Source organism: Natrix helvetica, assembly GCF_964273705.1.
Source record: "Natrix helvetica genome assembly, chromosome: 3".
In the NCBI taxonomy this organism is placed as follows: Eukaryota; Metazoa; Chordata; class Lepidosauria; order Squamata; family Natricidae; genus Natrix; species Natrix helvetica.
This window is the reverse complement of record NC_138549.1, coordinates 76,413,408-76,428,312: the sequence shown is the minus strand read 5'-3', so window position 1 is coordinate 76,428,312 and position 14,905 is coordinate 76,413,408. Positions and strand designations below refer to the sequence as shown.

The following is a 14,905-nucleotide window of genomic DNA, read 5'->3' as shown; positions in this document are numbered from 1 at the left end:
TAGGTAGCCTTCCATCTATTGATCTGGCTTATACTGTCAGGGGAGAAACAGTCAACTGCTGAGTTGCTTTGTCATTGACATAAGCTGAGAGGATTTTTTTTTCTCCTATACTGTTTATACACCAGTGTATAGACTTGCTGGCTGGCTGAATTTTAAAGAGTGCGGAGGTTTAAAGACTTGTCCCCTGAGGGATGATCCTGCCAGTTGGGAAGCGAGCTGAGGCCATATTTTGCAGAAGTGTGTGTGTGTGTGCGCGTGTGGGTGGGGGAGGGATGGAAAGGAAGGTATTGAGTTAGTTTACCCCTTACAATGTTGCAGAAAGGGCTGATATATCTATTATAGCGAAATACAATAATATCTGTATTTCCTCTTTTCTGTGAGTTCTCATTTTATGGAAGATCAGAAAATGTAACAGGGATGTTACAAATGTCTGCAAATACAGTACCTTAGAGATGGAATCTTACGTGCTTACTAATCAATATTGGGAAGAAATATAGTTTGTGGTGGTTTGTTAAAGAAAACTTGTATTTATTACTGTGAAGACCCAGAGTCTAAAATACTAATATTGTTGCTAGAAGAAAAGGGGAAAAACACAGAATTCTCTGTTATAATAAGCTTAATGTTGAGTAACATTTAAATATTACATTTATTACTTTGCCTCTTTTTTATGAGTCTAGCATTAATTTGCTATCTCTAAGTAAATTGTGACAATCTGATTTTAGTGACGCTTCATAAAATGGAGAGATAATCTTTCTTGAAAATATAGTATATTGGAAAGTCCAAATAAAATTCTAGCATTGCCTTGCTGGGGCTAGCAATTAATAAAACAGTCATCAGGCTTTTGAGCATGTATTTTCTTCTATTTCTTTTTCTTTCTACAGTGATTTTAGCAATTTCTTGTGGCTTCCACTTTGACCTTACGCTGCATTTGTTTCAGTACAAGTTTTGCATAGAGCCTGAAATATAACTTGTAAGATTAGCCAAACATAGCTATGAAAGAATATGACCACACAGATGTAATATGAAATTATAGTCATATATACCACTAGTGGAAATTAAAATTTCCCAGGAATAACAGATTATGGCAATTTAATATATCTGAAATCCAATAATGAGAAATGTATATTTTGCCTGATGTTGTTAATCAGACACTAAGAACTGAGAACATAAGACATATGTTTGTAGGAGTGAATTTCCCCCCAGCTAGTTTAGTTCTCATAATACACAGGATGTATGTTTCCAAGTTTTTTTATTATCCTTTCTTTCATTGAACTTGGAAATTTTTTAACCAGAGTCTGTAATTAAGGTGCATCCAGTAAGAAAACAATGATTTGTGAAACATTTCTGTCACACTACCTGAATCTGTGTTTCTCTAATGTCACTAGCCAATTTCCTCCAAATTTCTCCTATCCATTCCCCTAGTGAAAAAGTAATTTTATATTAGTAACTGAAAGAAAACGCAGACATTCTTCTTTTCTTGTATGTTTTTCCCCCAGTGATTTTTTCAATATCTTTCTTCTTGTAAGGGATGAAGCTGGCAAGGTAGAATCTCTGATTTTCCTGCTTGAGGAAGCCATTTTGTTAACAAGACAAAACAGATGGCAGGAAACTTCAAGGCGGGAAAGGAGCAGCTAACAGCCATTGATTTGGAAGGTGGGGGGAAGGGGCCTGTTATGTCCTCGACGTGTCTCGCCTCATCTTTTCGGCCAATCCTCAAAAGGGGCCAGCATTTAAACCTGGCAAATAACTTTTACATAGAGGGCAGGATGCTGGAGTCCTGTTATATATATGTGTGTTATGTGTGTGTGTGTGTGTGTGTGTGTGTGTGTGTGTGTGTTGCATTTGTGCTGATAAATAAATAAAGGGAGACTAGTATAGATCTATTTCAAGCTATTTAGCTCTCATCAGCTAGCCATACCCTTACTGGGATTTGAACCTGGGCTGTATTACATATTAGGCAGATGTATTAGCCACTAAGCCACAGGCTCTCCTCCTTATCAGCTGAGCCAGGGAAATAGGTATGTATTTGTGTCCATACCAGGGGTTGTAACACAAATACAAACATACATACATACATACATACATACATACATACATACATACATACATACATCTTCCTAATTATTGCAGTAAATTTACTTATCTAGCCTTCTTGTTTCTGCGTGGAAATAGAGATAGTATAACTTTCATGTCGGATACCAAGTCCTGTCAGTCCTTTCTGTTAAAGCTTAGATTGTACATGTTCAAGCAGAAACCTTTTTTTTATTATAACATTAATCTTTTCAGTGCATTGTACCTTAATGTCACTAAAAACCTGTTTAATTCTGTGTGAATATTGGTATTATGCAGCTGAAAATAAGGGAATGGCGCCAATCCTATTTCTTGTTTTGTCGTAGTGGCATCGAACACCTGATAGTTATAACTGCTTCTTTTATTCTACCATTTTTCTTCACTTTATAATAAATTTTCAAACTAGTATATGCCACTTGTGTCATTAGAAATGAGTAGCTGAGTAGCATGTCAAACCCAGCAGGAAGAAATAGTTGTATTATTTCTATAAAATCACAGGTATTTTCTTTTTAATTGGCAGGTAATTGTGAACCTTGCTGCTATCCTAAAGGGTTAACTCTGTCCAATTTTTTGCACGTAACAAATGAAAAGTTCCAGCTTTTAAAAACATTTGCTCATAAAATGCATATGCTGTCAACTTAGTTCCCTTTCCTCTGCTTGCATTTTAATTGAAACAACATTTGTATTTTTGAGCCAGGATCTGTCAGAAGTCCCTATGGCTAGTCCCTAGTACAAGTAGCAGCAGACGTGGCCTACCCATATGGTACGGTGCTTCTTGTAAAATCCATATGGCCTTGTTGAAGAGAATCCCAGCAGGGATGTGAAGGGTGTTAATACCCTTCAGGCCAGGCCTTTTCCTCCTGGGGTTTCTATGGTATTGTCTTTGCAATCTGCCAAAGCACAAACTTAATTCCTTTTTAATAATCAATTATTTTAATCCAGGAACATACAGCATAGTTTCCTCTTCCTGTCAAATATTGCTTGATTTTTTTCTGGGGAAAAACATTACAGACATATTCAGGTAATAGTTAAATATATATAACATTTTTTTTTTGCTTTTACAGGCAATCCTCCAGAGTATACCTAAATTCTGCTTTCCTTTTGACATTACAAGGTATGTCTTATCACATTTTTTCAATAAGTGAAGTTGGTACACTGAAAACAATTTGCACTGCAAAATATTGATGTTCATAGGAAAGTATTGAATGGATTGAAGCACTGTATTAAAATAATTAAGAAGTAAAGTGTTTTCTGAATTGTAAGTTTTAATTTGTATCTTTGGCAGTAGGCAGTATGATTTTAGTATGCTTTTAGGCTTTTAATATATAACCATAAATCTTTAGCATGCATTTCTTATTAATATAAAGTTGATAAGACATTGTAACTGTATATTTACTTCCTTCCAGCCCTCAAAACAAGTATACATTAAAAGTTCTAATTGAAATATCTCTTAAAGATTGTACAGATGTGTTCTGATAATTGTGTTTTAATTTTAAAATAGATTTATTGTGTATTGTATATGTAGGTCTGCAATATTTATTCATATTTAATAGTTTGGTAGAGCAAGCATTTGTTTTCAGCTTATTAAGCAGTAGATTTTAAAAGAAAACCATTCATGATTTTCAATACCTTTTTAAAAAAAAATGTGGGTAACAGATGCCTTTAGAAGAGGCATTGCTCCTCATTTTGTCATAGGAGGAACACCTTCTGAGAATGTTATGGCACCAGCTTAGCAGAATTGTTGTTCCATGTGGAACTCTGTGCAGGCTTAATTAAATGCTTAATTATAAGTTAGCTGATTGGTCATTGGAGATTTCTTTTACCACTAGAATTCAATAGATAGAATTCTTTACAATTCTTTAATCCAGTTGGAGGGCACATGTCAGGAAGAACGACTAAAAAGTTCCAAGCACACCTACTGAACTTCATGGCCAGACAAAGATTTGACTCTGAAAATTTTTCATATACAAACATTTTGCCAACTGTAGGACTTGTTCTATTCCATTTATTTGAATTTAAGTATAGATATTTACCCTGCATAAGATTTTTTTCATAATTTGAGAAACATTTGGGGGCATTGTTTAAAGTGATTTGAGTTAGCCAGTTGTTCTTATGAATTACTTGTTTTTCAGTAGCTTCCAAAATACTAATCATTCTGTGTCTTTAATACAGTATTTTGAAATGAGGGTAAGTGAAAACTCAAATAACCAAATATAATTAAAATTAACTAGGAATTGATATGAGCTTTTAAATTAAACTAGTATTACTTATGTTAAAGTTGGTACATGAACAATTGGGAAATGAGAGAAGGAAGGGAAAAGAGAATTTGGTCTAGTGGTTAAGGTTCTAGGTTAGAAAATAGAAGATCGTGAATTCAAGTCCCACCTTAGTCTTGAAAGCCAAGTGTGACATCAAGCCAGTCATCCTCTATCAGCCAACACACTCCCCAGAGTTGTTGTGGAGAAATAGGAGGGGAAAGGCATGTTGGATATGTTTGCTGCCTTGAGTTATTTGTAAAAATAATAAAAGGCGGGATACAAACAAATGAATAATTCTAACTCTATTCAGTGATGCAGGGGGTAACAGATAAATAAAAATACAGGCATTGACCATGTGATCAAAGCCCATCCATTTTTTACTGTGTGGTTTTCACCCTATTCCTAACATAAAATGGCAACATAGAAAGTCATGCTGGAAACTCAGTGTGAATTAAGGAATTGAGAAACAGAAAGGTAGGAGAAGATAAATTCAGATGATTACCATGGGTAAAGAGCAGTATTTTCAAACTTGGCCCCTCTGATTTCTGGGTGTTAACATCCCAGCAAACCTAGAAGCTACTAGTTAAGAAGACTTCCATAAAAGTTTATGGTACCATTGATACCAGAAATCGTTACCCCTTCAGTTTCATTGAAACTCAGTTACTTTATTACTTTCATAAATCATGGCATTGGTTACAGTTACTTTTTAAATTTGATTAATGCTTCAGCAATCTGAAGGTGGACTTTAGGTCTTGAAAGACTTGTGCAATAATAAATTCTTAAATGTTTAAGATACTGCAAGATACCTATCCAGTAAAAAATAATAAAATAATTGTGTTTTTCTATTACTTAAAAGAAAGTCTCAGAGTCACTTATTCTTTCACTCCTTTAATACTCACTTTTAATCTTGATTAAATCACAGATCATGCCGGTATTGAGAAAATGAATAAAACAAACTGAGAAAGAGCAACAATGAGGCTGTAATTTCATAATCAGTCTTTTAAAAATTCTATAAAGTAATTTTCATCACATCAGAACTATTCTAATGGGAAACAAACTTTGTGAAATACAATTATGTTTGAGCGTGAAGTCTTCCAGTGTTTCTTCTAAGAGAAATATTATTGGTTTTTTATTATATACACAATGGATCTCTTTGTTGTTTTTGCTGAATCAGTTACTCCTTTAGTGTTTATCTGAAAATAGATTTGGATTGGAAATGTTCCATGTTTTTCAGATCTGCACATATGTTATGCAGTCTATTTTACCCACTGAGTTTAGAGGAGCTACTGAAAAGCTGAAAAGAAAGTAAAAAAGCTTATACTTAATATTACTTAATCTTAACTTAAGATAGTTAAGATAGTGTTCTTGGTAAACCATTAAAACCTACTGGTTACTAAATTGACAACTACCAATGAACAAAACTAGTAACAATGAAGCAGTTAAGGCTTTCTTAATGCCATCCAGTGACTAGGAATTAATGAAATATCAATGCAATTACTTGAACTGATAGAATAAGATAATCCAATTTTAGATATTTGTATGAGGATAAATGCAAAGCAAGATTTTGAAAGATATCTGGAAAGTTAATAGCAAGTACAGGCTTTATCTGTGTTAATCAACCATATTGTTCTTTGAACACTAAAAATTATAGTATACTATAAAATAATTGGCCCAGGATATTTTCAATTATACCCTATGTATATGTTATGAATAAAATGACAATATTTCAGTGGGCACTTTAGGGTCTATGTAACTACCGTATTTTTCGGAGTATAAGATGCAGCGGAGTATAAGATGCACCAAGATTTTGAAGAGGCAAATTAAAAAAAAAGTTTTTGCACTCAGCAGACCCCCCCAAAACGGCCTGTTTTTTTTTGTTTAAAAAAAGAGTATGCATAGCCTTTAGGAGGCTTATGGAGTGCTCCTGGGGACTGGCAGAATTGAGCAAAAAACGGCCCATTTTTCGCTCATTTCTGCCGTCCCCAGCTCCTAGGAGCACTCTGAAAGCCTCCTAAAGGCTATGTATGGCAATTTTGGTGAAGGGCTGGGTTTCAGGAGGCAAAAAAAATGCTATATTCAGTGTATAAGACACACCCAGATTTTCAGCCTCTTTTTTGAGGGAAAAAGGTGCATCTTATACTTTGAAAAATACGGTAAGTAGAAGTGTTTGTTTATTTGTTTATTTATTTATTTCTGTCCCACCTTTATTATTTTTACAAACTCTCAAGGCAGATATCTCTAACACACCTTCCTCCTGCTATTTTCCCCACAATGACAACCCGGTGATATGGGTTGGGTTGAAAGAGAGTGTCTCGCCCAAGATCACCCAGCTGCTTTTCATAGCTAATGGTATCTGGCTTTGTATCCTGATGCCTTTACCATTAGAATAAGATGTCTATGGAGAATCTCAGTCATCCAGGTCATGGTTGTCCCAAAAATGCTTTTTCCAAGAAGTAACTACTAGACTTTCTGATTTTTCTTTGAAGACGTTTCATTTCTCGTCCAAGAAACTTCTTCAACTCCGAAGAAGCTTCTTGATGAGAAGCGAAATGTCTCTAAAGAAAAAAACAGGAAGTCCAGTTGCCTCTTGAAAAAGCACCTTGGGGACACTAGAATAAAAAAATTACTTGTAAACATAGAACAGACTTTTGTTTCAAAAGTATGAAAGTTGGAGGAAGAAGACTAAAAGAAATGTTGAATCTTAGCACCCAAATGAGGCAAGGAAGAAAAGGCCCAAAGAGAGGCTATTCTTCGTATTTTACTAACAGCAAAACTTCCTTTATGATGGAGAATTACAGCAATATTGCCGTGGTTTTTGAAACTTCAACTTAGAAAAAAATACTTTATGCTTGAAGTGAGAGCTTTTAAAAGAAAAGTCGCAATGATATAGCCCTTGATTAAAAAAAATCTCAATGAGTGCTAGTTTCTTATTTTTAAATTTAAATACTACATTTACTTTTTTGCTACGTATTTTGGAATATGTATAAATATTAATGTTAATAGCTCCAAAAAATAATTCAAATCATTCTGTGGACACAGGAATATACAGTATTCTTTGAACAGGTTAAATGGGACAAATCATTGCATAATGAGTATTTTTATTTCTTTACCTGGATTAGATTAGTTTAAATTGATATTCAGATCTCACAGCCAAGGAAAAAACTGTTTGCTCACCAAGCAGTTAAGGTAAAACCATAGGAGAACAATTGAGTCAAGTATTAAAGTGAAAGAGATGTAAAAGCTTAAAGCATTAAAATAATCAGCTCTAAAACTTTGGATAAATTATCAGTCTATAAAGGAGAATACAGAAATGTAATACAGTTTATGAAGGAGAATGTTTTAATACAGGAATTAAAGTAGTGCTAAGTGGAAGCCAAAATTTGTGTAGAGATTCTATTTAAGACAGGAAGTAGAATAACAAAACTCAACTGATTTGAGAGTTTGTGCAAAGAATTAGAAGAAGTTAACCGTGTGCTTAACTAAAGATTTCAGTGAAGTTAACACTGCCTTTTCATTGTCAAATACAGTTTCAATTTCACTGTCCTTAACAGTGAAAATATTTTTTAATGCTTAGATCACTAGATCATCAGCTGCCAATAGAAAAATAGTTCTGAGCTGTCTTGTAGTTCTAAACTTTGTGGCCTGTTAAGAGATTAGATAATTTTATGATTGATCTCCACCCCCCCCCCCTCTTTGTAGCTGTTGTAAAAGCTTCATTTGAGCATTTGCTGATGGAATGGTGACCAGCAATTAGATATGTAATTCCTGAGCTGTCAGATGGGCAGTAAATAAATGCAATAAATAAATAAATAAAATAAATGCAATAAATAAATGAAAATTATATTATATTTTGGAGAAGTTTTCATTTGTAGGGTTCTTGGTGCATTACTAATTTGTTAATGAAACATCTGCAAGAAAACAACTACGTGAGGTCAGAGAGCACCAAGGACTCCACACTCCATCTCTGAACTACAAATAATTCTCTTCTATGGGTTTTCATTTATTGCATTAGTGAGGCATATCTGTTCTATTGCTTAGTTAGTCAGTGGTAGAATTATGTGAGCAATAATAATTGTTCCTAGCAATTTCATCTCTTTTGTCAACTTTCCACAAGAAAAAGCACCTCAAAGCCAATATTTTTGAAAATATTTAAGCAAATGCGACACATTAAAAAAAGAGAACAAAAATATGAAAACTCATGTTAATAGTATCAATTAATTGCATTCCCAGATTTATATTTATTAGAGAAATATGGTTTGGCATTCATCTATAAATACTGACACTCACATTTAATTCACTAATATTCACCAAATTTGAGACACTACTAATAGGACTTATAATTTCCATCACAGTTGATCAAATACTTTTGTAACATTTACTTCCTTTATTGGAGATATGTTTATGACATTTTCATTATTTGAAGTCATGGAAAAGAATTTTCAGTACATGTCATCATGACCTCAACTTCTTCCTTATCATCAGACAATCTACAAAATGTGTCCACTTCTTTGATGTAATATAGTAAAACATAAATACCATGTTATATAGAAAACACATACATCAACATGCGTCTTATATGCTTTCATTCAATATACCATCAAATGTAGCATTTATAGCCAGATTTTAGACTTCAACTACATTTGTTTTGATCCATCATTTGGGATGCTCAATCACAAATCGAGCCCATCCTCTTACTCCATCTCAAAATTATATCCTATATCAATGTAACTATTCTATTACATCTGATTAAATGAGCAGTAGACCATGGAAGATTATGCCTTTTAATTTGTTAGTTTGAAAAAGTCCCACCAGACTTCTTTTCCAATTTTTTTATTCCCATAAACTGACATGGCTCTCCTATAATTTGGAGTGAGTAAGAATAGGAAGCTCGTAGCTTTTTTTTATAGCTTCAAAATAATTTGATAATGTCTATGCTATGAAAGCAAAGATGTGATGAAATAATTACCGCATTTTTCAGAGTATAAGACGTACTGGAGTATAAGATGCACCAAGGTTTTGAAGAGGCAAATTTTAAAAAAAAGTAGGTAGGTAGATAGAGGGATAGACAGGGAGAGAAAGAGAGAGAAATACAGTAGGTAGGTAGGTAGATAAAGGGATAGAGAGAGAAATAGAGAGGGAGAGTGTGTAGGTAGAGGGATAGAGAGAGAAAAATAGAAAGAGATAGATAGGGAGGGAGAGAGAGAGAGAGAGTAGGTAGGTTGGTAGATAGTGGGATAGAGAGAGAGAAATATATATATAGAGAGAAATACAGTAGATAGGTAGGGAGAGAGAGTAATTAGGTAGGTAGGTAGATAGATAGAGAAATAGAAAGAGAGAGAAATACAGTAGATAAGGAGAGAGGGAGTAGTTAGGTATGTAGGTAGGTAAAGGGATAGAGATAGATAGATGGAGAAATAGAGAGAGAGAGAGAAATACAGTAGGTAGGTAGGGAGGGAGAGAGTGTAGGTAGGTAAGTAGGTAGGTAGAGGGATAGAGAGAGAGAAAGAGAGAAATACAGTAGATAGGGAGAGAGAGAGAGTAGGTAGGTAGGTAGGTAGGTAGGTAAAGGGATATATATAGAGAGAAATAGAGAGATAGAGAAATACAGTAGGTAAGGAGGGAGAGTGAGTGAGTGTGTAGGTAGGTAGGTAGAGGGATAGGGAGCGAGAAATAGAAATAGAGAGAAATACAGTAGATATGTAGGTTTTTCTGCTGGCACAGCACTTGATCAATGTAATTCTCATCAATCAGTTAAAGAGCTTTCCAAAAGGGAAAAAAAGTTTTTGCACTCTGCAAACCTCCCCCAAACGGCTTGTTTTTCACGAAAACGGGCCCATTTCCCTCCCAAAAAAGGCATGAATAGCCTTGGGGGAGCTTGCAGAGTGCTCCTGGGGGGGATGCTCCCCCCAAATGAGCAAACAAACGGCCTGTTTTTTGTGAAAATGGGCCTGTTTTTTGTCAAAAAAATTGCATGCATAGCCTTATGAAGGCTTATATAGTGCTGCTGAGGGCTGGGGCGGCGGCAAAAAACGGCTCCTTCTTTGCTCATTTCTGCACTGCTCAGCCCCCAGGAGCTCTCTGAAAGCCTCCATAAGGGTATGCACGGCCATTTTGGTAAAGAGGCGGGGCTTCAGGAGGCAAAAATGCTATATTCAATGTATAAGACGCATCCAGATTTTCAGCCTCTTTTTTGAGGAAAAAAGGTGCGTCTTATACTCTGAAAAATACGGTAGTTATTCTCTATATTATTGAGAAACATCATTTAGAGTTAAAGATTCATATTCTTTCTTAATATTACATTATGCACTGGCAAATATTAGAAAACATATGAAAAAAATTGGTATAAATTGTGGCTGTAGATTTACTATAAATCTAGTAATTCTAGAATCCACACTTGGCTAACCCCTGGCAATTTGAGTTGGTCCATAGAGTGTAGCTTCAAAATTAATGATAATATACTTCTACTACGCATAGGTGGTTATTTGCAGTGGAGTTTTGACATACCAGCTGTATGGTATAAAATATATGGTATGATATAAAATAGTTAGAACTCACCAAACTCTTCTAATACATTTGACTTATGATATAGATGTACTAAATATTACAGGTAGAATATATTATCTTTCAGTTGAAATATGAAAGTTAAACATATACATTAAACTGTAGAAAATAGAATGATAATATATAGAAGTGTCCTTTTTGGTTCACACACAATTTACATCTAACGAAACACAAAGGAATGTTTGTACAATTAATTGAAATTGTCCGTTTTGAATATGGCAGTTTCATTTAACGCTTGAAACTAATGAAACTCTTAAATATTTTATTTTATAAAATTAATATTATCAGAGCTTCTAGTCAATGAATTTCATAATTTAATTCTATATTTTGTTATAACATGCTTCCTTTTTTTCTTCCCAAACTTTGTGGAGTTACTTTGTCTTCATATGTTTTGTGAAAGAAATCCCTATTTACTTTCTTCATATCATTTCTAATTTTGGAATTTTTTGTCTTTATCTTAGTTGTACTTTTAAACTATGAACATTTGTTTTTGTAAAACTGGAAAGTATGCTATATATGCTAATGAAAACAGTATCAAAGGCATATGAGCAGCTCATAACTTTTATGTAAATCTTTCTGTCACATGAATGGCTACACATTCCTGAACAATTACACAGGCTCATAAATCTACAGGAAAATGGTTTTTTCCTGTAGAAGGGCAAACAACTCATATTTGATGTTGATAACTACATATCCATATATAAAAAGATATAATTCTTAATCTGCCCTCCAAGAAAACTTTAAATTATGTCTTGATAATAAGTACAGAAATATAAATACTCCCTATCTATTCCATTGTCAGATGAATATACCCTGTTGTTTAAATATGTGTTTAAAATGTTGCCATCTATTATAGTGACCTTGAAAAAGTCCTTTGTAGTCAACAAGATTGATGAATATTTATCTATGTTCTTCACCAATCAATGATTTATTATTTTAGCTATTAAGATTATATTAAAACACACATATAAACAAACAGAGAGAAACGTACTAGAATATTAGGTTTTATTAGAAAACAGCTTGGAGCACTATTTACTTTTTTAAAAAGTTACATTTCCTTTTAATGGTTAGTGTCAGCTACTTTTAAAACCCATATTGCCTGTTAGTGTTTGGTTTGTAACTGTAATTTGGATACCTGAGTCAGTTCGCAGGAGTGCAATGCATTTTAAGGTCTTCTGGTCAAAGTAAAAATTGAATTTCTTAAATTCTTTATTTCCTGTTACAAAGTAATATTTTAATATTCATACTACTAACAGCATCCCCCCCCCACCTAAAGCTCTTCTGTCTAGAACAGTGATGGCGAACCTATGGCACGCGTGCCACAGGTGGCACGCAGAGCCATTTATCAGGGCACGCGAGGCGCTGCCCTGTCAGCTGGCCAGGACGCATGCGCTCGCTGGCCAGCTGAGTTCACCCCTTTTTAAAGCCATTTTTCGCCCTCCCCAGGCTCCAGAGGCTTTATAGGAGCCTGGGGAGGGTGAAAAGAGCCTCCCCACTCCCTCGGAGGCCCTCCGGAGGCTTCAGGGACCATCCAGAGGCTTCCCTGAAGCCTTTGGAGCACTTAAAACGACCCTCCGAGCAAACTGGAAGTGACTTCCGGTTTGCTCGGAGGGTCATTTTGAGCGCTCCGAAGGCATCAGGGAAGCCTCCGGATGGTCCCTGAAGCCTCCAGAGGGTCTCTGGGTGGGCGGGGGAGGCCCTTTTCACCCTCCCCAGGCTCCTATAAAGCCTCGAGCCTGGGGAGGGCGAAAAAGCATGTAAAATGGGGGGGCTGTAGTGCACGCATGCGCACTGGGGGGGTCGTGCATTGCATTATGGGTTAGGCACGCCCGCACACGACCCCCCTGCGCTCCCCCCACTTGTGGCACGCGAGCCAAAAAAGGTTCGCCATCGCTGCTCTAGAAATTTCCTTCTAGTCTTTCAAGTACAAACATTCTACATCCTTAAAAAAAGTTATACAGGTAGTCCTTGTTTAATAATCTCAGTTGTGATTGGCTTGGTTACAAATATCACTTTGTAACTGCGAATGGCTGCTGTATGAGATAGTTGCTAAGTCACGGGTATCAAACTCAATTGTGTCATTGTGGCATCATGTGACGTATTGTGTCTTTTTTTGCCTTTGCGGAACCAGAGTGGGTGTGGCCTGCGCATGATGCATCTGGTCTGCGGGCCGCTAGTTTGATATCCCTGTGCTAAGTGAAGACTACTGTACTACATAGTTGTATGCCCGTTCACTCCAAAGTCTTTTCATATTAATTTCTATGTTACTTAAATTTGATTTAAAATGTTTTTATTTTATTTTATGAAACTATTTTTTGACAACAATTAATCTAATAGTATTAACATTAATTTTAAGCATGTTTGCTTTTTAGTGTTAAAGGAAGTGCCTCCTAACACAGTTTTTCCCCCCCTAGGGTAACGCATGTTGGACAGCATTTTACTTTTGTGCTTACTGACATTGAAAGCAAGCAAAGATTTGGATTTTGTCGTTTAACATCAGGAGGCAAAGTGTGTCTATGCATTCTAAGGTAAGCTGCTATATAGAAAAACAAATGCCTGTCTACTTTCTTGGACAGTTATTGGTAATTATTGGTTAAAAATTGTAGATTTCATGATAGCTAGAAAGCTTTGATGATATGGATGTATGGTTATATGCTGCCATCAAAATAAGCGTAGTTGACATTAAAGACTATTTTTTTTTCTATAAGAGAGAAATTGTTTTAATGAGATATTTTACAAATGCTGCATAGTTTGCCTAGCTTGGCAGGTTATGTAAATGGTTGTATAACTTTTTTTAAAGAGAAAAATTGACACAGCAGCTGCAAATGAAATTGCCTTATGATAATGAAGTGAAGGCCTAGTGCTAATTAATAGGAATTCATCTTCTAACTGACCCAGAGGAAAAGCAAAGTTGCAACATAACAAGGTGTATATTAATGTATGTGTGAATTTTCATCCTAATCTTATTACGAGGCTTTTTGCATTATACCTTTGCTTTTGCATTTGCCTTGATTCAAGGTAAATTTAACATACATTATGTTGTATACCTTTGGTTAATAAGTTAAATGTAGTAGAGGATGGAGGCCATAGGATGATTTCTTTACAGAGTACCAGAAAATATGAAGTATTGGACTGGGGTTATTATTAATGGCCTGTGGATGTTGCTTCTTAATAGACTCCTGCACATGTCACTGGCTACAATGAAACCTAATTAAGTGGTAAAACAATATTATTCTAATATTGTATGAATGTGAATATTCCTTTCCTTTTCTGACTTTTCTGTTGAGGAGTAGATTTGCCTCTCATGAAGCAGGATATAGCCAACTTTAAATTTAGTTCAAATTTTAAGTTTCAATCTTCAAACTGTAATTTTGAATCTGTCTCAGATCATCAGTGTTCCAATGGATAAAAAATTGTTAATGGCAGAGTTTGAGGTTGAATTTACTTCTATGAGGTGAACTGCCCCCCCCCCCCCCCCCAAATTCTCATGTAATCCCTGAGACTGATTTGCTGTTATGGAAAATGCCCCAGAAATACAGCTTTTCCTTTTTAGATTTGGTTGGTTTTCTCCCCTGATAAACTGTCCTTTTTAAATAAGTGATATGTGTGTAATCAATGTAATACTCCAGGAAGCCAATATCTGACAGGGTTATTTTCATCTACCCTGTATATTAATTCAATTGACAACTTTTTATTCAGTTAATTGAATTTTTACCATTTGACCTAGTTTGTTTTCTTCTCTATAAACAGATAATGGTTTGCAAGGTTCCTGCCCTCCCCCCTCGCCCAAATTTATTCAGGGACTGCCACTAAAAATTTTCATTGGAAAAATAATTTGATTGTGGTATTCCCCCCTCCCAAATATGGATCTGAAAATCTATTAATATTGCCTAGAAATATTTCCTATGCAAAGTACAAACAAAGCTGCTTCCAACTTGCATATATGTGCTAGTCGTTCCTGTCTCTAGGGGGCGATGCTCATTTCCGTTTCAAAGCCGAAGAGCCATCTCCATCAT

General features: G+C 35.2%; 1 protein-coding gene across 4 annotated transcripts in view; it reads left to right on the top strand.

The window, feature by feature from the left end:
- The window catches only part of DENND1B (DENN domain containing 1B), a 212,086-nt gene that overhangs the window by 72,715 nt on the left and 124,466 nt on the right, over window positions 1-14,905 (top strand). For all 4 annotated transcript variants that reach the window (XM_081946402.1, XM_081946401.1, XM_081946400.1 and 1 more), the window contains 2 exons: window positions 3,135-3,184; window positions 13,304-13,417. In XM_081946402.1, the coding sequence (XP_081802528.1) occupies window positions 3,135-3,184; window positions 13,304-13,417 (164 nt within the window). The remainder of the gene's footprint in view (window positions 1-3,134; window positions 3,185-13,303; window positions 13,418-14,905) is intronic.